General features: G+C 45.7%; 12 protein-coding genes across 12 annotated transcripts; 6 read left to right on the top strand and 6 right to left on the bottom strand. All coding sequences in view use genetic code 12, as the record gives it.

The window, feature by feature from the left end:
* Nucleotides 1–59: 59 nt before the first annotated feature.
* CXQ85_004840 (mRNA splicing protein) lies at nt 60–1,120 on the top strand (the record flags this gene model as incomplete). Its single annotated transcript, XM_025488448.1, has 2 exons — nt 60–1,084; nt 1,117–1,120. 2 exons carry the CDS (start codon nt 60–62, stop codon nt 1,118–1,120), a joined length of 1,029 nt encoding a protein of 342 aa, XP_025343110.1.
* Nucleotides 1,121–1,221: 101 nt separating this feature from the next.
* On the bottom strand, nt 1,222–2,751 carry ESA1 (NuA4 histone acetyltransferase complex catalytic subunit; the record flags this gene model as incomplete). The annotated part of the gene is made up of 1 exon (XM_025488447.1): nt 1,222–2,751. One exon carries the CDS (start codon nt 2,749–2,751, stop codon nt 1,222–1,224), a length of 1,530 nt encoding a protein of 509 aa, XP_025343109.1.
* A 109-nt stretch (nt 2,752–2,860) lies between these two features.
* CXQ85_004838 (uncharacterized protein) lies at nt 2,861–4,084 on the bottom strand (the record flags this gene model as incomplete). The annotated part of the gene is made up of 1 exon (XM_025488446.1): nt 2,861–4,084. One exon carries the CDS (start codon nt 4,082–4,084, stop codon nt 2,861–2,863), a length of 1,224 nt encoding a protein of 407 aa, XP_025343108.1.
* A 96-nt stretch (nt 4,085–4,180) lies between these two features.
* Nucleotides 4,181–5,332, top strand: CXQ85_004837 (peptidylprolyl isomerase; the record flags this gene model as incomplete). The annotated part of the gene is made up of 1 exon (XM_025488445.1): nt 4,181–5,332. The coding sequence occupies one exon, from the start codon at nt 4,181–4,183 to the stop codon at nt 5,330–5,332; it is 1,152 nt and encodes a 383-aa protein (XP_025343107.1).
* Nucleotides 5,333–5,429: 97 nt separating this feature from the next.
* On the bottom strand, nt 5,430–6,807 carry CXQ85_004836 (cleavage polyadenylation factor subunit; the record flags this gene model as incomplete). The annotated part of the gene is made up of 2 exons (XM_025488444.1): nt 5,430–5,461; nt 5,496–6,807. 2 exons carry the CDS (start codon nt 6,805–6,807, stop codon nt 5,430–5,432), a joined length of 1,344 nt encoding a protein of 447 aa, XP_025343106.1.
* A 73-nt stretch (nt 6,808–6,880) lies between these two features.
* On the bottom strand, nt 6,881–7,699 carry SOL1 (Sol1p; the record flags this gene model as incomplete). Its single annotated transcript, XM_025488443.1, has 1 exon — nt 6,881–7,699. The coding sequence occupies one exon, from the start codon at nt 7,697–7,699 to the stop codon at nt 6,881–6,883; it is 819 nt and encodes a 272-aa protein (XP_025343105.1).
* Nucleotides 7,700–9,604: 1,905 nt separating this feature from the next.
* Nucleotides 9,605–11,065, top strand: GLR1 (glutathione-disulfide reductase; the record flags this gene model as incomplete). Its single annotated transcript, XM_025488442.1, has 1 exon — nt 9,605–11,065. The coding sequence occupies one exon, from the start codon at nt 9,605–9,607 to the stop codon at nt 11,063–11,065; it is 1,461 nt and encodes a 486-aa protein (XP_025343104.1).
* A 1,334-nt stretch (nt 11,066–12,399) lies between these two features.
* CXQ85_004833 (phosphatase) lies at nt 12,400–13,416 on the top strand (the record flags this gene model as incomplete). Its single annotated transcript, XM_025488441.1, has 1 exon — nt 12,400–13,416. The coding sequence occupies one exon, from the start codon at nt 12,400–12,402 to the stop codon at nt 13,414–13,416; it is 1,017 nt and encodes a 338-aa protein (XP_025343103.1).
* A 1,290-nt stretch (nt 13,417–14,706) lies between these two features.
* On the top strand, nt 14,707–16,098 carry SOF1 (rRNA-processing protein; the record flags this gene model as incomplete). The annotated part of the gene is made up of 1 exon (XM_025488440.1): nt 14,707–16,098. The coding sequence occupies one exon, from the start codon at nt 14,707–14,709 to the stop codon at nt 16,096–16,098; it is 1,392 nt and encodes a 463-aa protein (XP_025343102.1).
* An 895-nt stretch (nt 16,099–16,993) lies between these two features.
* On the top strand, nt 16,994–19,045 carry HRK1 (putative serine/threonine protein kinase; the record flags this gene model as incomplete). Its single annotated transcript, XM_025488439.1, has 1 exon — nt 16,994–19,045. The coding sequence occupies one exon, from the start codon at nt 16,994–16,996 to the stop codon at nt 19,043–19,045; it is 2,052 nt and encodes a 683-aa protein (XP_025343101.1).
* Nucleotides 19,046–20,223: 1,178 nt separating this feature from the next.
* On the bottom strand, nt 20,224–22,398 carry CXQ85_004830 (uncharacterized protein; the record flags this gene model as incomplete). The annotated part of the gene is made up of 2 exons (XM_025488438.1): nt 20,224–21,219; nt 22,027–22,398. 2 exons carry the CDS (start codon nt 22,396–22,398, stop codon nt 20,224–20,226), a joined length of 1,368 nt encoding a protein of 455 aa, XP_025343100.1.
* Nucleotides 22,399–23,561: 1,163 nt separating this feature from the next.
* On the bottom strand, nt 23,562–25,682 carry CXQ85_004829 (uncharacterized protein; the record flags this gene model as incomplete). Its single annotated transcript, XM_025488437.1, has 1 exon — nt 23,562–25,682. One exon carries the CDS (start codon nt 25,680–25,682, stop codon nt 23,562–23,564), a length of 2,121 nt encoding a protein of 706 aa, XP_025343099.1.
* Between the last annotated feature and the right edge of the window lie 137 nt (nt 25,683–25,819).

Below are 25,819 nucleotides of genomic sequence, written 5' to 3'. Positions count from 1 at the left end.
TCTCAGGGCATCTACCTACTACTAGAACCAGTCCTCCAAACCACCATAGTCCTAGCACAATGTCTGGTGTGCACTACTCGAAGCTCATATCGCTAGATAACCTGTTTTCAGCTTCAGATGTGCTTCTGGAGGCAGTCTATTCAAACACAAAGCTCGAGTATCTTCTTCGTGGAGCACAGGATAAGGTAGAACCAGTACCTGAGTTGAAAGAGTCTACTGAACTTGTCAAGCTAGATACGTCAGATGAAATCCAACAAAAGAAAGAGTTACCACAGCCTTCGAGCTCACTACGAAAAGTTCTTTTGGGCGCCCACGATGGCTGGGTTCGGTCTTTGGCTGTGGATCCTGTGACCAATGGATGGTTTGTTTCTGGAGGAGGAGACAGCAAGATAAAGATCTGGGATTTGGTCCTGGGGTCTTTGAAAGCATCGCTTTCTGGCCATATCATATCGGTTAGGGCGCTTCAGGTGTCGAAACGGTACCCGTACTTGTTTTCTGGCTCTGAGGATAAGACAGTTAGGTGCTGGGACTTGGAGAGAACCAATTCTCCTTCTGGTTGTCAAATCAGGAATTATCATGGCCATGTTGGCGGTGTTTACGCTATGGCATTGCATCCAGAACTCGATTTGTTGTTTACTGGTGGAAGAGATGCTGCTATTCGGGTCTGGGATATACGAAGCAGAACACAGGTTATGGTGCTTACAGGCCACAAGGGCGATGTTCTGAGCATTGTGTCGCAAATTGGCGACCCACAAATATGTTCGTCGTCTATGGACGGTACAGTCAGGCTCTGGGACTTGAGAAAGCAGAAAACCCACTTGACGCTAACACAACATCGTAAGTCTGTTCGTCTGTTGGTTATGCATCCTCGTGAAATGACCATGGCGTCTTGTGACTCCACAGGCAGCATACGGGAATGGCTTCTCCCTGGCGGAGAGCTTCTTTCTGAGTTTGGAGAAACAGGCACAGAAACCATGTCTCCAGTGATCAACACGCTCTCCATTAATCCAGCTTCTAATGAACTCTTTGCTGGGTATGGAGACGGCAGAATGTCGTTCTACGACTACGAATCTGGACAGAAATTGTCCACGGTTCCTCCAAAACCTGCTTCTGCAGATGATACCTGTACTATATATACTTCTGCTTACGATATGCTGGGATTGCGTCTCATCACTGGCCTGAGCGACAAGAGCATCAAAATATGGAGCACGGACGACGACACTACCAGCCGAAACGAAGCTGGTTTGCTGTGAACGAAGGCGGCGTCCATTGAAGTCTGTCTGGTTCGAGCTCGTGCTTTTTCTTGTCCTTGATCTTCTTCACCAACTTATCATATAATGCCATGATTTGATCGGTGATGACGATGATATGCTGTCCCTTGTGGTACTTAATAATTTGAAGCGTCGATAGCGTATGAAGAACGTCTGTGGTTGTCATGCAACTGATGGCAGAGATTTCCTCAATGGTGATCTCAGATCCTGGACCTGCAGCACCGTTAGCTCTTGGTGGCGGCAGGGCAGAGTCTTCCCTCAGATTCAGTTCACGCAGATTGTTCTTCTTATACAAATGAGGATTGCATCTTTCCACGAGAAGCTTCACAAGAACGTCTGTCCAGTACGCTCTGTACGACAAAAGACCCAAATCAGAAAGCGGTTTTTCAGGAGACCCAGCCTTGTTTTCGACATTCGACAACATGTACGAAAACTGGATAAGCAATTTACCGTAACCCTTCTTTTGGTAACACGGTAGCGTCAAGATACACGCAACATTATAACCGTCCGCAGACTCCTTCTCCTTGGAGAAGTACCCCACCACATGGTGACCCTGGGGCGACCTAATAGTCATTATATAGAACAAGAAAGGGTCCACATCATAGTAAAGGGTTTTATGGTCAAGGAAAAGCTTGGAAAGGAGACACAAGTTTCTGCACCATGTTCTCTGCTTACGACCATCGATTTCCCAGAAACTCACCTTCTCGTCTCTGTAAATCTCGTTTCCTGGAGGGTGTTTCATAGAACACTTCGCTCTGTGCCTCTCAAACTGTTTCTTCGAGCCAAAGTACGAAAGCGTAAAGTCACAGATAAATATTTCATCCTCCTCTGTGAGTTCAATAGGGTACGGCGAGAAGTACCAAGGCTCTATAATATGTTCACCCAAGATCACACTCAGAAGGTTTCTCACCCTAGCCACCTCAGAGTGGTTCTGAATCATCGATCCACTCGTACGAAGCTTCTTGATTTCGTCCTCTCGGCTCACCTCCTCGCCTGGACGCTTAAGACCCTGGACATTAAGGTTATCCAAGTCCATCTCGTCATTTTCAAGCGGCGTTTCGCTGCCCTCCTTATCTGAAGCCTTGGGCTGTGGCGTAGACTTCGTAGACGACTTCTTGCTTGTTTTCCCAGTCTTCGTGCCCGTCTTCAGCTTCAGCTTCTCTGGCTTCTTCTCCTCCTCCTTGACTGGAGGTATCATCAGCTTCAGGAAATCGATCCTTTCAGGCGAGATCCACTCGTCCAAACGCTTGTTGTAATCTTGATAATGCACATAGAACACTTTCTTGCCCTTTCTGGTGTTTTGCTGGAGAATCTCCGCTAGTCTCTTCCCGTCCTCCTTGTTTACATACACTTTGCATCCAGACAAGATCTCGTCCACAGAAAACTTGGGGTCTGGGCCTTCGTCTTCCTCTGCCTTGATTTGGATGGATGTGCTGGAGTCAGGGACGACCGGCAGTTTGGTCTTTTCTTTCTCTGTCATGTGTTGAAGATAAGTGGTGATGTTTCTTGATCCTCAGTTTTACTACTACGCACTTTTCGCACCCACCGCTTACAGTGTATTTGTTAAGTCTATAGATAAATAAGCAGGGCTAGTTTTTTTCCTGTCTCCAGTGGAGGGCTTCTTCGGTTGGCGGCTCGATGAGCTGCGACAAGAGAAGGTAGCCGATGTTGAACTTTTCAAAGTTCACGATAAACTGTATAAGCTGGAGTCTCAAGAGGTTGAGTTCGTGCTCCAACACTTCTGCCTTGTTGGGCTTGTGGGATTCTTCCAAATCGGTGAATTTTTTAACGTCTTTGATCAAGTTACGCTCGAGGCAGGCAATGAGAAGCTCTTGTTTGGTTAAGTCCCAGACATTACCGTTCCCGTTGAGACCGCTCAAGTAGTAGTTATCCACCTTGAGGAAGTTGTAGTGGGCCTGCAAACGGTTTCTCAAAACCAGTTCTGGGAAAATCTGCGTAGGGATGTATTTCGTTTTGAGGCGAAGAGCGTCTGCCAAAGCACTTACTTGGTCCAGAGACAAGTTGTATGCTGTTTTAGATGCCAACTCTTCCAAGTCTGTATCTTTTGGCACGGTTCTAATCACTTTTTCGTGGTTTTTGGACGGCCAGAGACGTGGGAGAATGTTAGGAAGCACACACGTCAGAGGAGTGATTTCAGGAAACGCATAGCAGAGCACTGGCGTGAGTTCCATGAACACAATGAAAATCACCGAAAACGTAGGGATCTTGATAAAGTCCATTGGCGTCCGTTTGAACAACAAAAAGTCCAGGCGAGGCAAATTGAACATTTCAGGTTTATACACCGCAAGCGAAGATGCCCTATTATGGTCCACTGCTCCTCCAGCAGTGTTCTCGATATTCGTCCTGTTCTCCACGAACGTCTGGTACAATGCCTGGGCCATTTCTTGTGTCAAAACAGGAAACGAAGGTACCTGAATATCGACCGATTTTCCAGCATTATTGATCTGGTTGGTCACCTTATAGTCAGTCTTCCTAAGCACCTTCAACGCCTTCTGATTATTCCACACCAGTTTCACTCCGTGCGTATAAAACTTCACAAGCTCCTTCACATGTCCAAAAGACTGAGCCAATTTCAACGACCAGCCCTTTTTCCCGCTGCTTTTGGCGATTTCCTGGCGCAAATCAAACTTTGGTCTGATTGCCAATGGAAGCGTCTTCATATTATTCACCTCAGACTTGGATGGCTGTTTCCAGAGCGCCAGAAGAAGCTGGGACGACTTGACCAGCTGCTCAAACACAGTTTTCAGTCTAGTAATAGTGAAGATGCCATTTTCCACCGTTTTCAAACTCATACTTCAATGGCTGCAAGTTATAGAAAGTGCTTGTGGAGAGATCCACTGGAAGATGTGCACTATCGCACCCGTGCACCACGCTTATGACCACTATCTATGGGACCAAGAACAAGTTCTGCCAGACCCAACGTTGTTTTCCTGAATATGCTGTTTTTCGAACCAAGAAAGCGGATAGTCACTAAAGACGACCTTGCCAAGTGGGAGGCGTCGAAAACCCACGAGGACATTTTGTCGTTTATCGTGGATCTCCAGAACTCAGTGGAGGGCTTGACCAACCAGGCCAAAGTGGATGAAAGCGATACGATAAAGGACTTGGTGGCGAAGTTGGATGTTGTGATTGGGTTGGTGGAAAAGCATCCTGTTGTGAAGGAGAAAGATATCTCGAGGTTTGGAAAGAGCGAGTTCTGTGACTTCTATGATGAGATCAAGAGAGAGGGTCCTACTATATTGGCTAGTCTTGTGCCAGAGGATAAGACTGGCGCTGTGGTGGAGCTTTCAAGGTACTTTGGAGAGTCGTGGGGTGATAGAACACGTATCGACTACGGGCTGGGCCACGAGTTGAACTTTTTATGTTTCTTCTATTGTCTACACAAGCTAGGCGTGATTACCAAGGACGACTACCCTGCACTTGTGCTTAGGGTGTTTTGCAAATACATCAGCATCATGAGACAGCTTCAGAAAACGTATTGGCTTGAGCCTGCGGGCTCGCATGGTGTTTGGGGTCTTGACGACTACCACTTCTTGCCATTCTTATTTGGCGCGTCTCAGCTAGCGCCTCATCCGCATATGAAGCCCAAGTCTATCCATAACAAGGAGATGGTGGAGAGTTTCTGGGAACAGTACATGTACTTTGAGTGCATTCACTTCATCAACTCCATCAAGACAGTTCCAGGTTGGGATGGAAACACACAGGCCAGTCTCAGATGGCACTCGCCAATGTTGGATGATATTCTGTCTGCCAAGTCATGGGCTAAGATTAAAGAGGGCATGATTAAAATGTACAAGGCCGAGGTGCTCGGCAAATTGCCCATTATCCAGCATTTCATGTTTGGAAGTATCATCCAGTGTCCTGAAGACGTGCCAGAACACTCTGAGGAGGAGTCGGAAAGCGAATGTGGCCATGTCCATAACCACCTAGATACGAGAAACACTTGGGGAGACTGTTGCGGTATTAAGATCCCCAGTGCCATTGCTGCTTCACAAATGATCGAAAGAAACGCAAAGTCCAAGCCTGTGCCTTTTGATTAAGCTTACTCAGTGTATCCAATGCCGGTAGCGATGATGATGTTTCTTGGGATCTGTCCTGGGAAGGGCAATAAGAGCGACATACGCTTTTTGGCATCGTCTACTCGGGAAACATGTGCGTACCCAAGAATACTTGTGTTGAGCAAATCACGAGGCGAAAGTTTACCGGTTGCCGGTGGGATTGGTACGTTGGTTATAGCGACAATAGAATTTTCCAAGTTGGAACTCAGTGGGTCCTCAAGCTTGGCGTAGAACTTGTCTAACGAACTCTCTTCCTTCTTTGTATCAGACTCACCAGTCTCTTCTGGAGCGTAATCATCACCAGAAGGCAAGAATGCCATTTGGGAATTGAACTCTGAGAGCTTGACGATCTTGTAAACCTGGAAAGTTGTAAGGTCGACGTCCGTTTTGTAAGGCGACAACCTCGTCTTGTAGTTACCGTTGAAGTACTCTTTGATAGTGTCTTCCTGGAGCTTTCTGATGAAAGAGTCGTCAACTTCAGCGACACCTCCCGATGGTGGGATCTTGATAATATCAAGCAGGTTCTTTTCAATTCTGTGGTGGAACTTCCTCTTCAAATCGACAGTAAGTCTCTCATTACCCACAACAACCACAAGATCAATCTCAAAATCAGAAAGGATGTTCTCAATGACCGTAACATCCTTGATGTTCAACGGAGGAGTGTCAATGACGAATCCACTTGTTCTGATCGCCTTATCAGCCTCCATTCTAGAAAGCGCAGCCACTCCCAATTGCGATACCTGGTACTTAAACAACTCCAAATTCTCTTCGATATTATCGTATCCATAACTTTTAACAAGCGGCTGCTTGGGGTTATGGAACGTAGCTCCCAGGGTCGTAGAACCACCCCATCCACCAGCACTTTCCAAATCTAGATTATCAGAAATCGGCGTGGCTGTGAGTGAGCCAGGCACGGAAAATACACCATCCTGAGGGTTCAAGTTCACCAAAAGTGGCATGTGGTCCATTTTCACAGCATACGAAACGAGGGTCTTAGCCAAAGCAGTCTTCCCACTCTGCTTGTTACCCAATATAAGCACCTTGGGTCCCTTTTTCAGCTCCACGGCAGCAGCCTCCTGACGCAAAAGCTCAAGAGCAAAATGAAGGTTCTGGTGGTGTGGCATTGCCAGTTCGTCTGAAGTGTATTCACTGATATTGGAACTCTCATTGGAGATGTTGATGTTTTCCTTATTGGGAGTCAAAGTGTACTCAAGTGTACAGCCTTGTGTAGGAGCATAAACAGCATATTTCACACCCGTAAGCCGTATATCGACGCCAGACGGAAGCTCTGTGCCAAAGATTTCAGCTATGCCTTCGGTTACCTTAAGTTTCATGATACACTTGAAAGGCACCTCAAAACGCCATTCAGAAAGCGCAGGAACCTTGATTTCGGTGACCTGGTTCTCAGCACCAGGCTGGTTTGGATCTATATTCCCTGCAAACCCTGGAATTGACATTTTTACGTGGTTGTTGGAACTTTGGTGATGTGATGGATTTATGTATATATGAGGGAAGTTATGCAGTACACGTCTATATAGTGTGGTTCATGGGCCAGCCTATAAACCCGAAAAGCTCAATTTTTAGGCTTGAATTTTTCTGTGTTTCTGTGAGTTCGACGACTTTCCGTTCGCCGGTTTTGGGGTTGATAAACTCGTTGTGTGTGGAGAAATCGACCTTGGAAGGTGCTGGAGGGCCTCTCTTGGTAGGCGACGCATCAGTAAATGGATTTGGAATAGGTCCGCCTGAGTCAAACTCATCGTCTGAAGAGAAATCCGTGTTGAACAGCTTGCCGTGCCACTGCTCGACCAAGTCTTCAGTGATCATCTGTTTTCCAGGCGTCACAGCAGTCTTTGGATGCTTTCTCCTGGGAGCTCTTCTTGTAGGGCTATCTGGAACGGCCTCGTCGTCCTCTTCAAATGCTAAGTTTTCGTTGATCTTGGAAAGCTCCCTAGGGTCAAGACTAATAGGAGCATGTAGTTTCTGAGGCAGCACCGTCTTGCGGCCACTTCCAGCAACCAGATGGTTAGGAAGGAGCATTCCTAGCAGCTCCAGCAGCGAAAAGAGGTCCACCAGGGGTCTCTTTCTTCTGTTCCTAGGCGATTTCTGCGGCGTGAACCCTGGAGTAGGAAGTAGAAGTTCAGTAGGCGCCAAACCCTTAGGAGTCTTTGTCTGTTGGGCTTTATATGGCGTTTTTGGCTTATGAGGGGTCTTTCTGGGCGTTTGCAAGTCGCTCAAGTCCAACCCAGGCTTCTCCTTAGCTGGAGTAGTTGGAGTGGTTTCAGTGATTGAAACCTGAGGAGTCTTCTTTTTAGCCGACCGTGGCGGCGTCGAAGGCATAGCAAAGGACATGTTGAAAGAAAAACCACAAATTCAATAAATAGACGAAAACGGCCAAGTTGATCTGATTTGATCTGGCAATGGCAAGTGGTTTAAAAGAGTGGCTGGCTGGCTGGCTGGAACGCGCGAGCCAGCATGGTATTTAAAATAGAGGATGATGCGTGGGTTCGCGTCTGGCAGTGTTCACGGTTTGGGTGCAAAAAATGGGAAACCCAGCAGAAAGGAAGGTGGGAGGATGCAAATAAGATATTTGATGGTTTTGGTGGTTTTTAAAGGTCGGAGGGGAATTTGGAGGCGGTTTGAGGCGGTTTGAGGCGGTTTGAGGTGGTTTGGGTGATTTGGGGGTGGTTTTGGTGGAAAGTGGTGGATGCTTTTGGCAGGGTGGATTGGGTACTGGTAGGTGGTTGGGGTGAATTGAGGAAGTGGTGGATTTTGGGGGTTTACAAATTTTAAAAGGTCGATTGGGGAAAGGAGGATGTAAGGGAGTCATTAGGGCTGTTTTGGTATTTTTTGTAGGAGTTTTGTTGGTTTGGCGGTGCCTCGTGGTGGCTTTTCTCTGGCTGTGTGAGGGAGGATGGAGGATGCTACCAGTGGACGAAAGTAGGTGAATTCTGCATTTTCATTCTTTCATTCATTCTTTTTCCAATTTATTTCTTGATTCATTGGAGTGTTTTATTTAATGAGTGAATAAGAAAATAGTATGTAGTGATGGTGCTTTAAAGCATACCAGTTGGTGTGCTTCTTGTGTGGTCTTGAGATCAGTGTACTAGTTATCCCGTCTAGTCAAGGGGCATAGTTGTAATTCTAGCAGTTGCTTCGTAGATTTTAATTATTTCCATTGCATTCAATTTGTTTAATCATGAATATCTTTCTTTTAATACGAGGATTCATTTTTAACAGGACCCACTTGCTACAGTTATTGGCCTCAACACACGTCTAACCCATTAATGAATACTAAGTCCATTCTACTGTGGAGTTTCGATGCTTCTTTAGTTTTGGTTGCAACGTCTAGGAAAATTTCATTCAACAACTCTCTTCATATACTGAATCTCTAAGGGCGCAAAATTAACCATTTCCACCTCTCAACGGCTTTCTACGCTTCAATCTACTGCCATTGAAAACAATGCAATTCACTACTTGCAATTCCTTTGCCAGAAAATGCTATTTTCTCCATTTCCTCTTAGTACAATTGATGTCCCAGAATATTGCAATAACCAATGAACCAGCTAACTTCTACTTCTTGCATAAACCAGTGGTTGTGCCACTTGGAGATACTGAAAGACCAGGGCACAAATCCAAACTTACAATCCAATCAATAATTAGGCTGCTAGGGCTATATTAAAAAAACAAGCTTTTATCGCTTCTATTCACATTTGGGCATTTTATCGTTTACAACCTCACAGTGCCCACCTGAACTGTGGCGCCCGCCATTCCAAGCACCATACCAGCCTACCCCAATAAAGAACACCCCTAACAGCCAATCCAAAATATACCCTCATGGAAATCCCAAATCCCGTAGAAACCATCACCTTCCCTCTCCACATCTCCATCCATATTGGCTGCAAACCTCAGTAAGCAGTACCCAGCCAGTACAGTATTAGTCAGACTTCCAAAGCTCCATGACAAATCACCCCAGCACCCGAAAACCACCAACCTAAAATAACCAAAACCAGCCACCAAATCAAAACTTTCCATACTACTACCCTTTTTTCCCAAACCCCCTCCCTTTTTTCCCAAACTACTACCCTTCTCTCCCCTACCCTTCCGTTTTGCACCCATCCAGTCGCACCTCTTCTAACCAGACCCTGTGCACTTCCCACGCTTACTAAAACTCATACTATGTTTGCTCCGGCAAAGCAATTCACCACCCCATCCTCAGTATCCCGACTCCTTTCTGTAAACAGACATCTTTCCAACATGGCTCCAACATCTGTGACTAAACATTACGACTATCTCGTCATTGGCGGTGGTTCTGGAGGAACTGCCTCGGCTCGTCGTGCCGCATCGTATGGTGCCAAAGTGTTGCTTGTGGAGTCCAACTATAAGAAGTTGGGCGGCACTTGTGTGAATGTGGGCTGTGTGCCCAAGAAGGTGATGTGGTATGCTGCTGATATGGCTCACAAGAAGGAGCAGTTGAAGGCGTACGGGTTGTCTGATCTGAGCTCGAAGGTCCAGTATGGAGACTTTGACTGGTCTACGTTCAAGAACAAGAGAGACGCTTACGTCAAGCGCTTGAACGGTATTTACGAGAGAAACTTGGAGAAGGAGAACGTGGAGTACATTTATGGTTTTGCTCAGTTCGTGGACGATCTGGGTAAGGTCGAGGTGACCTTGTCTGAAGACCAGGAGGTGAAATTCTTGTCTAAGGAACATAAGAAGCATGAAAAGTTCCTTTTTACCGCCGATAAGGTGCTTGTGGCTACTGGCGGTCAGGCTGTTATCCCTGAGGTTGAAGGTGCTGAGCTTGGTATCAACTCGGACGGCTTTTTCCAATTGGAAAAGCAACCAAAGTCTGTTGCCATTGTCGGCGCTGGCTACATTGGCGTTGAATTGGCTGGTGTTTTCCAGTCTTTGGGCACTAAAACCCATATGGTGATTCGTGGTGAGACTGTGTTGAGACACTTTGACGAGATCATCCAGAACACTATTACCAACCACTACGTCGACCGTTTGGGCGTCAACATCATCAAGCTGTCTGGTAGTGTGACCAAGGTTGAGAAACACGGCGACTTGAAGCGTGTCCACTTGGGCAATGGCGAGGTTCTTGAAGTTGAAGAGGTTATCTGGACTGTCGGTAGAAAGTCTTTGACCGGCTTGGGCTTGGAGCATGTCAATGTCAAGACCAAGGAAAATGGTCAGATTGCTGTTAACGACTACCAGGAATCTAGCAACCCTAACATTTTCTCTCTTGGTGATGTTACCGGTGGTGTTGAATTGACTCCTGTGGCTATTGCTGCTGGCAGAAAATTGTGCAACAGATTGTTCTCTGGTCAAGAGAAGTTCGCTAACGACAAATTAGACTACAACAATATCCCATCTGTTGTGTTTGCCCACCCAGAAGTCGGCTCTATTGGTTTGAGCACCGCCAAGGCTATTGAAAAATACGGTGAAGAGAACATTAAGACCTACAACTCCAAGTTCAACCCTATGCAATATGCTATGATGGAGCACGAGGAGGAGAAGGTGCCTTGTGTCTACAGAATCGTTTGTGCTGGCCCAGAAGAGAAGGTTGTTGGCTTGCACATTGTGGGAGACTCATCCGGTGAGATGTTGCAAGGTTTCGGTGTTGCCGTCAAGATGGGCGCCACCAAGGCTGATTTCGATAACTGTGTGGCCATCCACCCTACCTCTGCCGAGGAGTTGGTGACCATGCGCTAGATAGACTAATATATGCTAGAAGTACGTGAGTGTAGGTGGAGCGAAGATGGTGCCTACTTGTTGGGTACCAAGCAAGCCAAAGGGTAGCATAAGGCTCCTAAAATGCCAACAAGCTACTAGGCAACGTATATGTAGATGCCCTTCTTTGAATCTGATGTAGCTGTGACGACGTCTTTTTACGAGGCTTGCCGCTAGCGGTAGCTACTCCATTAGGCTCCATCCAAGATACGAAAAGAAAACACAAAAGTTGAAAATCTACGAACTACCTAAGTTCTTCAAACCACTTGATACGTCAGATGGAACCATCAGCGTCTCTGTGTCACTCCACGTCTTATCGTAGCTGCATCGGACCAGAAAGGTCCAGATAAGCAACAACAGACGCCAATCCCGAGGAATCCGAACGGATCCGATCCCAATGATATCACCACTGAAACCCCATAAACACCTAAAGAGCCCAACACTTCCCAACCCCATCCTTTCCAAACATCCCCCTTCATTCCAGCCGTTTCCAGCTCTTCCTCGACTCTGACTTTTCGCAGCCATTAACTCCAGTAGCCAATCCCCAAACGACCAGCAATACGAGCCAGTACCACAAAGACCAACCCAAAAACACAACAACGTAAAAAAGTACCATTTTACCTGAAATCCACTTTCCCCTTCATTTCCTTAATTCAAATACCCATACAAAAAAACCAAAGCATCTCTCCAAAACCACCCTCCCAGCTCACATGGCTGGCTCCAGCTCGTTCCTGCAAGTGGTAAAGTCCCCAGGATCTCTACTACTTCCTCCATTCCACCACCACTGAAACTGTAAGAAACCACACCTCTTTAAAACTTATAAAGACCGGGCAATTCTTTCCCCGCTTTTACTATAAATACGAGCGAATTCCCACCCTTTTTCCTTTTTCCCTTTTTCCAAGCCCTCCACAGTCTACTTCTGCCTGTTCCCTGGCCCTGTCTTTTCTTTTGCACCCAGCTAATCCTTTCCTTTTGCTTGCGCGGCAACTTCCAGGCCCACATTTTCTCGACTCGCCTTTTCGCTTTTTCTGCTTTTTGTCCCTCCAGTGCTCCAGTCCTCGTTGACTATTTACGTTCATTTTTTCTGTGCACATTTTTTTTTTTTTTTTTTCCTTTCTCAACTTCAACACTCAAACTACTTTCTGGCCCCAGTTCTCCTGGAGCCCTACTCCATTCACACCGCCAATCAGAGCAAGAAACAACCTTCCATCACGTCTTCCTCCTCGGCTTCCCCGTTTATGCCCATATCGCCAGGGTCGCCTTTCCATTGAGTCCCCCGCAAGACTCGTCCAGTTTCCATTTTATCCACTCCCGCTATGGGCCTGTTCGCCTCGTTGCTCTGCTGCAATCTGGACGCCAACGACTCCGACGATAAGGACCACAAGAGCAGTCCCCGGAGCGCCCTGCCCAAGTCAAAACCGCCATCTTCTTCGCCGAAACCGCTGACTTCGAAGGTTCCGGTGGTGAAACAACAAGCCAAGAAGAAAGAAACAAAGAAGAAGGACTTGGACGACGACAATTCTGTAAACGAGACCGATACGATTACCAATACGAACGAAGAGCTGAACCCGACGCCTACGCTAAATAATAACAGCAACCAGCCGGCGCCTCAGATGCTGGAGAACCCGATTCTGAATTTGCAGAATGAAGACCAGGAGCGTACTGAGGCCCAGATCGCCGCCGACGTGCAAGAACAACTCAGCAACTCCAGCGACGTGGAATCCGAGTTTGACTTGACCAAGTTACAGGAGGGCCAGGCGTTTAACCCTGAGACCGGCTTTCTCCTAGGGCACAAGAACAAGAAGAAGTACGGCAACAAAAAGTGTCTTATTTTGGATCTTGACGAGACTTTGGTCCATTCGTCGTTCAAGTACTTGCGCACAGCTGATTTTGTTATCCCAGTAGAGATTGACAACCAGGTTCACCACGTGTACGTGATTAAACGGCCTGGCGTCGATGAGTTCTTGGAAAAGGTTGGCAAGTGGTTCGAGGTGGTGGTTTTTACCGCTTCTGTTTCCAAGTACGGTGATCCTTTGCTCAACAAGCTTGACATCCATCGTGCCGTCCACCACCGCTTGTTCCGTGACTCGTGCTACAACTACCAGGGAAACTTCATCAAGAACTTGTCCCAAATTGGCCGGCCCTTGAGCGAGTGTATCATTATTGATAACTCGCCTGCCTCGTATATCTTCCATCCGGAGCATTCCATCCCGATTTCCAGTTGGTTCAGCGACACTCACGACAATGAGTTGTTGGACTTGCTTCCGTTTTTGGAGGATGTCTCCAAGCCCAACGTTGACGACGTTGCCAAGGTGCTTGACATCGGCTTGTAGCTATGCTAGCATCTGGTAAGCAGGACTTACCTACCTCGGGCGTGAGGCCCGCCCTCCTCGAGCCAGCATACTAATCCCAAGGGCCCTGGTCCATGTAAAACTAAATGGTTTAATAGATTCTTGCCTTAGAAACCGGCCTTGGTCCAGCTGCTGCGAGTTCCATTCCACTCCAGCCTTTCCAGCGGTGCTCTGTAATCAACCTTAATCGTCTAATACTGTGATTGTAGACTACAAGCAAGCGCATCTTGAAGTAGAGGCTTAATTCCATAAGCCACCAGTCTTGGTGTGATGGAATCGTGGAAATCCGATCAAGCAAGTGGGGACCATTGTTTAAAGTTAGATCCATTGCTTTCGTTCAATATGGTAATTGCTTGGTGCTATCTAGCAAAGCGGGGTCAGAAAAGCTGGACCTGAAGATTACGTATCTTCAAAGCTTAAAGTTTCCCATAGAAAACCAGCCAATTGTTGTTTAGAGATGGGTGGAATCGGAAGACCGGTCTGGGTTTGACTGCTTACCACTAAGCAAGAGAGCTAGAACTAATAAGCTTGAATTGACCTTCAATTAGCCAAAAATGCTTCCATTGAATCTAATATTATTGAGATTTCTAGTTAAAAGCTTTGGTTCCAGATAAAGTGTGTTCTTTAACAGTACCTTAAGTACTCCATTAAGAGGAACCGAGGATATACCTGAAGAAGAGCAGGTAACATGTTATTTACTCTAAGGCTTGGTAGAATCTTCTTGAGGCCTACAAGTGGAACTATCTCGACTATTAAGAAGCTTATGCCTACTTTAAATCGAATACTCCGCCGAGCTCTATATCCATAATTGCAGCCAATATGGTATACTTAACCAGACCAATCGTCTTCCACACCCTTTTTCCCAATTAATCCCACCAAGTCCATGTAAACACATCAGAGCAAAAATAAGACATCCAAAATTCCAGAACTAAATAAAATCCCATCTTTTGTATACTTCTATACTGTTACTACTGTAGTCTGTCTAAGCATCTGTAGTCCTCTGAGAAGACTATTGCAGCCAATATAAGGCTCCACCAAAACCACCAATACCCACCCAAAAAAAGCCCAAAAAACACCAAAGCAAACCTTTCTCCGCCTATAATCCAAAACCACCACCCAAGACAAATTTTTCTTACTTTTCCCTCCCAAACCACTGATCTCCCACTTCCCACGCCTGGGCATCTCGTAGTACATACTACTGCGCATGGCTCATCTCAGGCATCAAATTTACCTACTACTCACTTTCCTCCAACAAACAACCCTCCCCTACACATGAAGATAAAAACCCTCAGCAGGCTGTCGGACACCTATGTGCCGGCCAGAAACACCCAGGAGCTGGCGATGCCTCGTAACTTGAACCCTGCTCTTCATCCGTTTGAGAGAGCCAGAGAATATACTAGAGCTGTTACGGCTACTAAGCTTGAAAGAATGTTTGCCCAGCCTTTTGTGGGCCAGTTGGGCGATGGACACAGAGACGGTGTTTACTGCATTGCTAGAAATTTCAAAACCACTAACCAGGTTGCCACAGGTTCTGGTGACGGTGTGGTGAAGTACTGGAACATGACTCTGAGAGATGAGCTGGTGAGTTTCCGTGCTCATTTCGGAATGGTGACTGGTTTGAGTGTTACGCCAAGACGTGGGTTGCTTTCGTGTGGTGACGATAAGTTTATCAAGTTGTGGTCGCTCGATAGTAGTGATTTCCCTGAAGAGACCGATGACCTTGATGTGTTTAAGCCTCAGGGCGTCAACCAGGAAAACGCCTTGATCAAGACGTTCAACGGTGAACATGCATTTAATGGTCTTGACCACCATGTTTCTGAGGACATTTTCGTCACCGGTGGTGCTAGCATTAACCTTTGGGACATGAACAGGTCCAAGTACACACTGAACCTTACCTGGGGCGCCGACAACGTCAACAGCGTCAAGTTCAACCGTACAGAGTCGAATGTTTTGGCATCGGCAGGTTCAGATAACTCGATTGTGCTTTACGATATCAGAAGCAACAGTGCTATCCAGAAGGTGGTTACCAATATGAGAGCCAACGCTCTTACCTGGAACCCTATGGAGGCATACCACTTTGCATCGGGTCACGACGACCACAACTCGTATTTATGGGATATGCGTCGGATGGACTCCTCGCTTAACGTTTACAAAGACCATGTCAGTGCTGTCATGGATCTAGATTTCTCGCCTACTGGCCAAGAGCTTGTCACTGGTTCTTATGATAAGACTATCCGTATCTACAGACCTAGAGAGGGCCACTCGAGGGAAATCTACCACACCAAGAGAATGCAGCGTGTGTTCAGCGTCTGTTTCACCACCGACCTGAAGTACATTTTGAGTGGTTCTGACGATACCAACATCAGATTGTGGAGAGCCAAGGCCTCCGACCGTTCCGACGTCAAGTCTCTGAGAGAACGTTCCAAGATGAACTACGACGAGAAGTTGAAGGAAAGGTACAAGTACATGCCCGAGGTGCGCCGTATTGCTCGTCACCGTCACTTGCCAAAGGTGGTGAAGAAGGCCCAGGAGATCAAGCGTACCGAGGTGGAGTCGTTGAAGAGAAGAGAGGAGAACGACCGTCGTCATTCGAAGGAGGGCTCGAAGCCCAGAGTGGCCGAGAGAAAGAAGCATATCCGTGGCACTGCCATCAAGGAACAATAAGAGCCCATTGTTTAGAAGGGTGGTGTTTTTGGAAGGTGGTTAGATCTTCTAACAGAATGGTGCATCTGATGATTTCGCAGCCATTTTGACAGGCTGCGGTGGGTGAACGATGTGCAGCAGCAACGTCCATGCTTTTCCCAGGTGAAAGCAGAAGAACCCTGAAACATATGTCTATCTCCATTTTCAACTAAAATTACTTTGGAGACGATTTTTCACTGGTTATGCTTCTTTTCGTTATACCTATCCTGCACACACTCGGACTGCCCATATACGGCGAGAGGTCTTGCGAGCCGCAGTCTGATAGTAGCTTAAGGTTGCAAAAAAAAGGAGGAAAAAAAGGAGGCAACTACTGAAGCCATGTCATTCGCCCAAAAAGGAAATAAATATTCCGCCCCTTATATAGTTGCTTTTTATTCCGCTCCTCTGGCCCGCCAGCCTTTTCTTTCTCCCTCCAAATAGCTGCCACTCCACAGTCCCTCCCGGCCAATAGAAACACCCTTTTGGCGTTTTGCCAAGTCGCACCGCACACACCGCAACTCGCCAACTCGCCTGTCTCACTAGGCCAAGACACCCGTACACCAGGACGAATCACGAATCCTACCCTCCGGAAAATCAACTCTTCACCTGATAGTACCCCAGTATTGATTAACCCCTTTCCCTCCAATTTCTCGAGAATCCGTGCCGCCGACGACCACACCGTTCCAGGAGTCGACACTTTCCGTGCACCGCCGTTCCCCGTCCCGTTTTCCCGGGATTCCAGGCCCCTCTACTTGGGTCGCAAGCATTTATCATTTCACCAATCGAACCCCCATTAGTTGTACTTTAATCGGCCCCTAGCGGCTTCCGTTCTTGCATTTATTTCACTTTATATCTCCCTTCACATTTGCATAGCATCATGCCTGATAGACACAGGCTCAAGCTTTTCTCCCATTTCAAGCACCAGCTGCCCCAGGAAGAGTCCTTGAACAGGCAACCGTCCGACTCATCTTCGGGACGCAAGTTTCTTGGCTTCCATATTGGCAAGCACGACTCCCAGGAGTCATTGGCATCTCCTACCATGACCAACTCTTCTGAGAAGGAGCCCAAGGAGCATAAGGATCCACATAAGGAGCACCTTCAGAGCAATAGAGACCAGTCCAAGTCGCCGTCCATAGTGGTGCAGCATGCGTCCCAGAACCCAACCCAGGCGGCCAGACATCATAGCATCGAGGACTCGCTGTCGCCGAAAAGCCATGGTATGGCTGACTTGAAGCGGTTGTTCAAGAATAAGAAGTCTAACCAGAGCATCCAAAGTCCGAGCAGCGGGTCTCCTGCTCAGCCTGCTGTGGAGAAAGTCCAAAATGGCAACACAGAACAGACCAATGGCGCTTTGAGCCCGCCTGCTAATACCCTGGCGCCTCATAGTAGGGCTCCGCTGCTGACGTCTTTGGCTGCGCTCATCAACCAGACATCTTCTCAACTTCTTAACTCGTCACAGGCTACTAAACGCCAGGAGGGCCCTGTCCATGAGCCTTTCACCCAGGACGGTTCTCCTTTGGTTAAGAAATACGGTAAGGTCGAGAAGGAGCTTGGTTCGGGTGCTGGCGGATCAGTTCGTTTGATCATGAGACCGCTGGATAGAAAGACGTTTGCAGTGAAGGAATTCCGTCCTCGTAGAAACACAGAATCGTTTAAGGACTACACGAGGAAGTGCACTGCGGAATATTGCATTGGCTCGACTTTGAAACATCCTAATATCATCAAGACGATCGACATCATCCATGAGAACAACAGGTACTACGAGGTCATGGAGTACGCGCCGATCGATTTCTTTGCGGTCGTGATGAGCGGAGAGATGTCGCGTCAGGAGATTAATTGCTGCTTGAAGCAGATTCTTGAAGGTGTATCTTACTTGCATTCCCTCGGCCTTGCCCACCGTGACTTGAAGCTTGATAATTGCGTTTTAACTACAGATGGTATACTTAAGATCATTGATTTTGGTTCTGCAGTTATCTTCAAGTATCCTTATGACCAGCATGGGCCTAACAGCAACGAGTCAATCCACTATTGCCATGGTGTGGTTGGCTCAGACCCATACCTTGCCCCCGAAGTTTTGACAAGTCTGAACTCTTATAACCCCCAGCCCGTTGATCTATGGTCAATTGCTATCATATACTGCTGCATGACACTCAAACGGTTTCCCTGGAAGATTCCTAATGCCGAGAAAGACAATTCTTTCAAGCTATATGCCATGGAGGATGACAACTGGCACGATTACTACTTGTCGAATGAGTGCCACAAGCTATTATTGCGCCAGAGGCAGCTCAAGAATACCATTATCAAGCTGAACAAGAAGAGCAAGCTTTTACAGAGGCAAAAGGAACAACAGGCGAATGAACCACACGAGGGCGACGACGCAGAGACGGTAGAGGCAGTTGAAGATAAGCTACAGTCCTTGCTGGCAGTGAAGGTTCTCGACGAAGAAGAGACTCAGGAAGTGTTGAATGAGTTGAAGAGCATTGATGCCAAACTCGAAGAATTCGAGAACATCAAGACAGAACAGAAGGCGCTGTTTCAGAAGCGCCGTGAAGAAGCCGATGCCAATACCAACGCCAACGCCAACGCCAACACCGAGCCTGGTGCCGAGAAGGCGACGGAGGACTCGCCCAAGTCTGAAGAGAAGCGTTCTAAATCTCACAAGCTGATACACGGGCCTTATAGATTGATGAGATTATTGCCGCATGCGTCAAGACCTATCATCCACAAGATGCTACAAATCGATCCACGCAAGAGAGCCTCGATCGAAGAAATTCTTCTGGACGACTGGATTAAAGAGATTGAGTGTTGCACATTGAAAGCTGTGGAAGGTGTAACTGCTGAAGACGAGGAAGAAATGGTGCTAGTGCCTGGTAAACCTCCCCATGAGCATACCATAGTCATGGATGATGATAAGGACGATGCCAACTGAGATACTTAGGTGCTCATAGATAATGAAGAATCACTATTAATTTGCAATTGAACGATAATCCAGACTTTCCACTCTCGTGTTGTTGTAGGGGTTTTCCCATTTGTTTGATATGGACTGCACAATGCCCTTCCCCAGACCCATCAACAGACAGATACTGGCTTCAACAATCCATTTAAGGCTTGTTTAGTATTGTTTTTCCCTTTACCGTCATCTGACGCCTTATTTCCAGTTATCTGTTTTCTCAAACTGGCATAACTGGGCAATCCAGTCCTCTTCCAACATGGCAGGGCCTCCTGCGCTCTGGCTGCAAAAAGTGGTCCCCGACTATAAGTAGACGGGAAATCCGCCTCCCTTGCCCACTTAAAATCCCCTTATTATCCTTAGTTTCTAATCCAAAAAGGAACTTAATCATATTTCATTTTTACTTACATTTCAAATGAGTCAAACTGCAAAAGAACCCAAGACTACTGATGACGTTGGAGTCGCCAAGGTCGCCGACGGTGGTGTTACTGGCGGAGAACTGTCTATGCTGAGACGTGGCTCTACAATGAAAGGGAAGTGGTATGGCTTTGGCAGGGCATCCACAATTGCGATGTTATCGTTGGTGGGTCTGGTGTTCTTCGTGCGTTCAATGAAAGATGGGGATGTGGAGAGAAAAGCTGAATGTTTGAGGGTATGTGTTATAATGTTTATGGGATTCTACCAGATTGCCTTTGCAATATTGGCCAAACAGATCTTGCCTAGCACTGTACTGCCGGAAACTTGCCGGTGTATCAAAAATGGTCTTCTCTGTGTTATCGTCACTCTTAATGTCGCTTTCATAATTTTTAGTACGATGGTAAGACTTAATGTGATCCCCACCGATCGTCATGTGGCTGAAGGGGTGGGCATCGCATTTAAACAGCTCACTGTATGTCCCTTGATGGTGTTCTTGATTTTTATTTGAATACACCATCTTGATTTTTGATTGAATACCGTTCTTTCATGAATTCGAATGCGTCAGAAGTTCTACCTATAGCAAAGCCATACTCTATGCCAGAGTGTTGCTTTATGTGAAAGCACAATCTGGGTATGGCCGAATATCACCAATATCTAAATGCCTGTAGTGAGCCATAGCTCTACAAATCAATCCATTTGTCTTGATTCCATTGCTAGTTTTCGTTAAGTCTTCAAAACAACTAATGGCTGATATCTTCTTCATGTGCAACGTTGATTGGCAAAGAAACTTGCATACATCTCTCCACCTTTCTGGCACCCATCCTAACCTTTACAGACAACTCAATTGTCATTCTGTAACGTCTGTGAAGCTGCTTCAAGTAAAATGTAGGTCCTACATTTAACAAGTTGGCATTAATTATATCTTTAGGCAAACTCATAGTGACCGTAGTCGGATCGTTAGGAATCGTACCGTGAAACTGGCTCCATAAAACTTGCTTGTGGTATACTTTGTCTCGTATCATCCAGTTAAAGACGGTCGTCCCCTCCTCACCTGGTACATGGGTTCCTACTATCTCACATAAACCGATTCTTACAAGATCGATCGTTATTTCGTGATCCCCCTCAACATCACAACGACGGCGTGCATCATGGAAACTCATGGGATAGAAAAAACGAATATCCAAGAATTCGGAGATTTTCATGCGTGGAAGCACAACATTTGCACCAGTAGATTGTCTGAAACACTCATGTTTGACAAAGATGCATTGGAGGCCGAGATGCCATACCAGTGGGAAGCCTACTGGAAAAAGTTTTGTTGCCTTAAAAATAGATTCATCGTAGACATCTTTCTCCTCAAAAAAAGAAAAGGACGGAGGCACCTCTTCACGTCTGTCGTTCAAGCGTAGAAATAAGCCGCCATAACGTCTCTTCGATTCATTTCCATCAGAATTATTAAACTTTTCCTTCGGTAACACCTCATATATCATAATCTCGGTGCCAATGTTCTGCGGCCCACCTCCTAACGGTGTAACACAAAATGTCTTGGTTTCTTGGTACAAAAGGTTTAGCTCACGATGCAGAAAATCAAATACATCAACCTTCGTGACTGCAATTATTTCTTCGACAGACGTATAGCACATTGTCAGGTAAGAACGAAGGACAGCATTTTTAGTCCAAGCCTCATTGAAACACGATTTACCGACGTCATGGGGCGAGAAATTTGGGCGTAGAAACTTCTCAATGGTAATAAGAGTGCGACGAGGCCGAGATATTGTGGGGGAGGAAATATTTTGGATTGAAAGTCCTGGAGTAAAACTCGTATCCTTCTTTGCAACAGATATTTCCATAAATGAGCTACACGTAAACGTCGCTAGCCCGTTTGCTTCTCTGCATCGAATAGTTATCATTAAGGCATAACTTCTTGACAAGGAATTTGAAAAAAACGTAGGTCCCACTGACGGTAAGAGACAACTATACAATTTGCGAGGTATTGAGCGAATATTGCAGTTCGATTTTCTTGCATTGAAGCAGATTTCTTCCTGGACAATGACGTCAAGAAGTTTCTGGGTTCGCAAGTGTTGCGAGACATTGGTTAGAGACACATTATCTGCTTTCCAACTTGGGGCCCAAGTCAATTCCATCAATTCAACGGTGACCTTGACGATCATGTAGCGTTTTTGCCTATGCTTTCGATGTAGTCTAGATGAGCCAGGATTTGATAAAGTTATTCCAAGTGAGACCACATCTGCAACATCCATGCCTGGAAGTACTATCCTCTGAGATATCTTTTGGCGAAAACAAAAGGGCTTTATGAATTTAGCACCGAGCAGGAATGTGAATTCGGGATGCCTAGCTCTCATGAAAGGTATGTTTTTCTTAAAGTCAAGTCCATAAAGGTTATGTGTCATTGGTAACCTGACATTGTTGAAAACATACCGCCTATCATTTACCTCAAACAAACAGTCACCTATGATGGCCCCATGCATTTCATTCCACTTCTGGCCTTTTTCTGAGAGCAGGCGACAGTCTATAACGGCATATACTAGCAAGGGAGTTTCGTTCTCGAAATTGGGACCATCACCAAGTTTATCGACACCCGCTCTCAAGCGCGTGGCGTTCAAATGGTCATCGTTCAAAAATGGTCCCTCTCCTTTGCCACGATGAAACTTAAACTCTGAAACTTGATAATGATTGTCCAATACATTAAACCCTTGTGTTTTTTGCGAGACGTAGCTCGATATTCGTTTTTGCACCTCTTCAGAGAGTCCTGGAGAGACCTGAGGCGAACCAACCTTATCTCTTTTCTCCAAAATGTAGATGGTATCAATTTGATCGACAAAAAATTTCATAACTGATGGTGGCTTTTCAACAGCGAGAAGCGTAAAGAAATAGATAAGGTTCGCCCAGTCCACCATGGCGGAAAGTCTTATCCGATAGCAGGTACAACAACTTGTCACGCTTTATTAATGCATAACAGTAAGTATAAGAACAAAGCTTTGATTAAGAAAAGTCGTAGGGGCGCCAAGGTAATGGATAATATTTGCAACACTGAAGATATAGTGAAACTGACGAGGACAAATAAAATAGACAATTTTACTTTATGACCGACTGAACGAACTTATGATCTTCCATGTGACCGAAGTGTCTGAGTATTGTTTCATAAGTGTTTCACTTTCTTCAGCCAGTGAGGTAAAGCAGACGAAAAAAGACGTAAGAATATGAAAAGTAAACAGGAATTTCCATGACTACCGAAGCCAAACATTCTAGCTATGTACTGTCTAAAATTATCTGTTCAGGTTTGAGTCCAGCCCTCCTTTAAACAAGACAGGGAGGGGGTCTGCAAAAAGTGGTCGCCGACTATAAGTATACGTGAAATCCACCACCCCTGGTTGGCTTCAGTTTTTTCCAAACCTCCTTTTCTGATTTGCAGATTTCATCTCAACAATATGATGGATCAGGTAGCAGATCAACTCCACCGCATTGGAAGGTGCTTTAAATTGGCAGGGAAAAAAAGTTCCTTGATGTTTTATCATGGCTAGCATTTCACCTCAGACTTATTCCTCACCCTTATAAAACTTTGGATGAAGATGAATTACACGTGCAATACGTCCTAGTGACAGGTGTATCGTTTTTTACTCTGGTGATACTTTTGTCTATTCTGTTGACCTACGTACCTAAGTTCGGCGATCTGGAAAAAGCATTTGAGAACCAAGTGACTAATGTAACTCTATCAAATTCAGATTTATCGTTTCGACAATCGGCTGAATACCTTGAGGCTAAGGAAGACTTGGAGGGCCTCCTCTATTTGGCGATGATGTTTTCGTTACTTTCATCATTCGTTTTTTTCTGGAAGTTATTACCAGAGCAGGTAAGAGATCCTAATATTATTTTTGTCAGGAGGAGGTTCATAATCTTTTTCACTGTTATTCAGGCAATTCTCATCATTTTGTGTCGCTTGTTACGTTCATTCGCCTTCGACATATCAAAGCCACTGTCCGATGCCTTTAGGTCGCCAATATAACTTACATGTGCTTGAATTTCAATCTTCACTAGTAAATTAGTTATATCTGTAGTCTTTTCAATAATTATGGATCGAAGCAATGTTGATATGGAGGCGGACTTTCATGGAACGCTGGACCTCCCAAACGCCCATCCTCACCCTTACATCCATAACTATCTTCAACTTATAGCGTCTGTGATACAGATTGCAATAAATCGTAGGTGAAACACTTGGAAACTTGGAATCAATAAGATCTTTAGGCACATCCATAGTAACATTGCACGGATCATTCATGTCACAGCCATCAAATTCACTCCATTTAAAACTCTCTTGACATACCCGATCATGTACTAAAAAATCATAAACTTTAGTAGTATCTTCATCGCCTCGTTCATGAGTTCCATCTATCTTGCGTAGAATAATCAGAACACCAGTAATAGTTATTTCATGATCTCCTTGAACGTCGGCACGATGGCATGCGTCGTTGAATGCCATTGGGTAAAACAAGCGAAGTTTCAAAAATTCAGAAAAGTTGATGTCCTGCTTTACAACATTAGCATCATCTGACTGCTTGAAATACTTGTGTTTAGTGAATGTGGCTTGGAGACCAAGATACCATGTCAGTGGGAAGCCACCCGGAAAAAGATCTTTTGCTCTAAATATGTGAGTATCATACTTATCTTTCTTGTCAAAGAAGGCAAAAGAGAGAGGGGCTTCCTGGTATTGCCACCCGGCCTTTACAAAGAGGCCCCCATATGGTTCAGGGGATCTAAAGCCGTCCACGTTTTCGACCTCTTTCGGAGTCAAAACTCTGCACAGAACACAATTGTCAATAGGCACATTACTGCCACCCATATGGGTGTTCCTTTCACGCACACGCTTTAAAAGCTTCTCATCCAGGCTTCGGTAACCAAAAACATCCACTTTGGTCACTGCAAGCACACCCGTGTTAGTGATGAAGCATTTGGTCAAATACCCATGAATGTAAGCATTATCAGACCAGGAATTCTCAAAACATGACTTGCCAATATAATGAGGCACGAAGCTGGAACGAGCAAAAGTCTCAGTGCAAATAAGAGTACGATGAGGCTTGTTTTCCCATGGGACAGGCGTTTCTAACTTTGCAATGCTGGGTTTGAAATCAGTATCTTTCCTTGCAACACATATCTCCACAAAAGTGGAGCATACAATCGGCTTGGGCTTGCCGTCCCGCTTAAAATATACAGCTATCTCCAAAGCATAACTTCGCGTTAATGTATTGGAGAAGAAGGTCGGACCTATTGGTGGTATTTGGCAGTCATACAACTTACGTGGTAACCAGTAAACGCAAGGACGCTCCTTTATTCTATCAAAGTGTATTTTTTCCTTGACATTAACATTAAGGAGTTCTTCTTCTCGCAAGTACTTGGAAGAGTTGTAAAGCAATATCCTGTCTCCCTGCCACCTTGGGGCACAAGTAAGCTCTTTCAATGCCACTGTTACCTTATGGACTGTAAAGACATCTGATTTTGAAGGGCCAAATATTGTTCTCAGAAATTTCAAACCGAGGGAAAGCACATCGGCTACATTCGTCCCAGGAAGAATGATCTTATGATTGTCGCTTTGGGAAAAAGAAGCCGGTTTAATGAAGTTCGCTTCAAGCTTCATTCTGTATCTTAACCTCCTATTATTCAATTGTTTCATATTCCTCTGTAACTGAAGCCCCCACAAATCGTGGGTCATCGGATATGTGGACCCACTGAATAGATGCCGGCTGTCGTTCACTTCAAACACGCAGTCACCTCCAATTGTGCCATTCTTTTTTGATGCCTTCTGGTACATGTCAGAGAGCAGGCGATAATCAATAACGGCATACACTAGCATGGGAACTTTTTCCTCGAAATTGGGGCCGCTACCAAACTTATCGACACCTGCCTTGAAGCAAGCAGCTTGCCAATTTTCATCTCCCCAAGGTGGTGCTCCTCTGCCGCCACGTCGAAACTTAAACTCTGAAACTTGATAGTGCTCGTTTGACACATCAAATCCTTGAGTACAATGCGATACGTAGGTGGATGTACGCTTTTGTACCTGTTCAGAAAGAGCCTGGGAAATCGGTTGGGAAATATTCTTATCCCCTTTCTCCAACACATAGAATGTATCTATATGCTCGAATAAGGGTGGCATATATACTGGTGCACACGTAACAAATGTAATAGGCATGGAGAAGATAGAGAAAGGGATTCAGTTGATCTGGTGGCTGATATATAGCTAACCTTGACGAGCCACATTATAATGCATGATCACTTCTGGGACTTACCTTGATAATATTCGTCTCATAGTAAGTATAACCAAGACCA

Source organism: Candidozyma haemuli, assembly GCF_002926055.2.
Source record: "Candidozyma haemuli strain B11899 chromosome Unknown H_2014730914, whole genome shotgun sequence".
Classification (NCBI taxonomy): domain Eukaryota; kingdom Fungi; phylum Ascomycota; class Pichiomycetes; order Serinales; family Metschnikowiaceae; genus Candidozyma; species Candidozyma haemuli.
The sequence above is the reverse complement of the archived record's forward strand: the minus strand, read 5'-3'. Positions and strand labels throughout refer to the sequence as shown.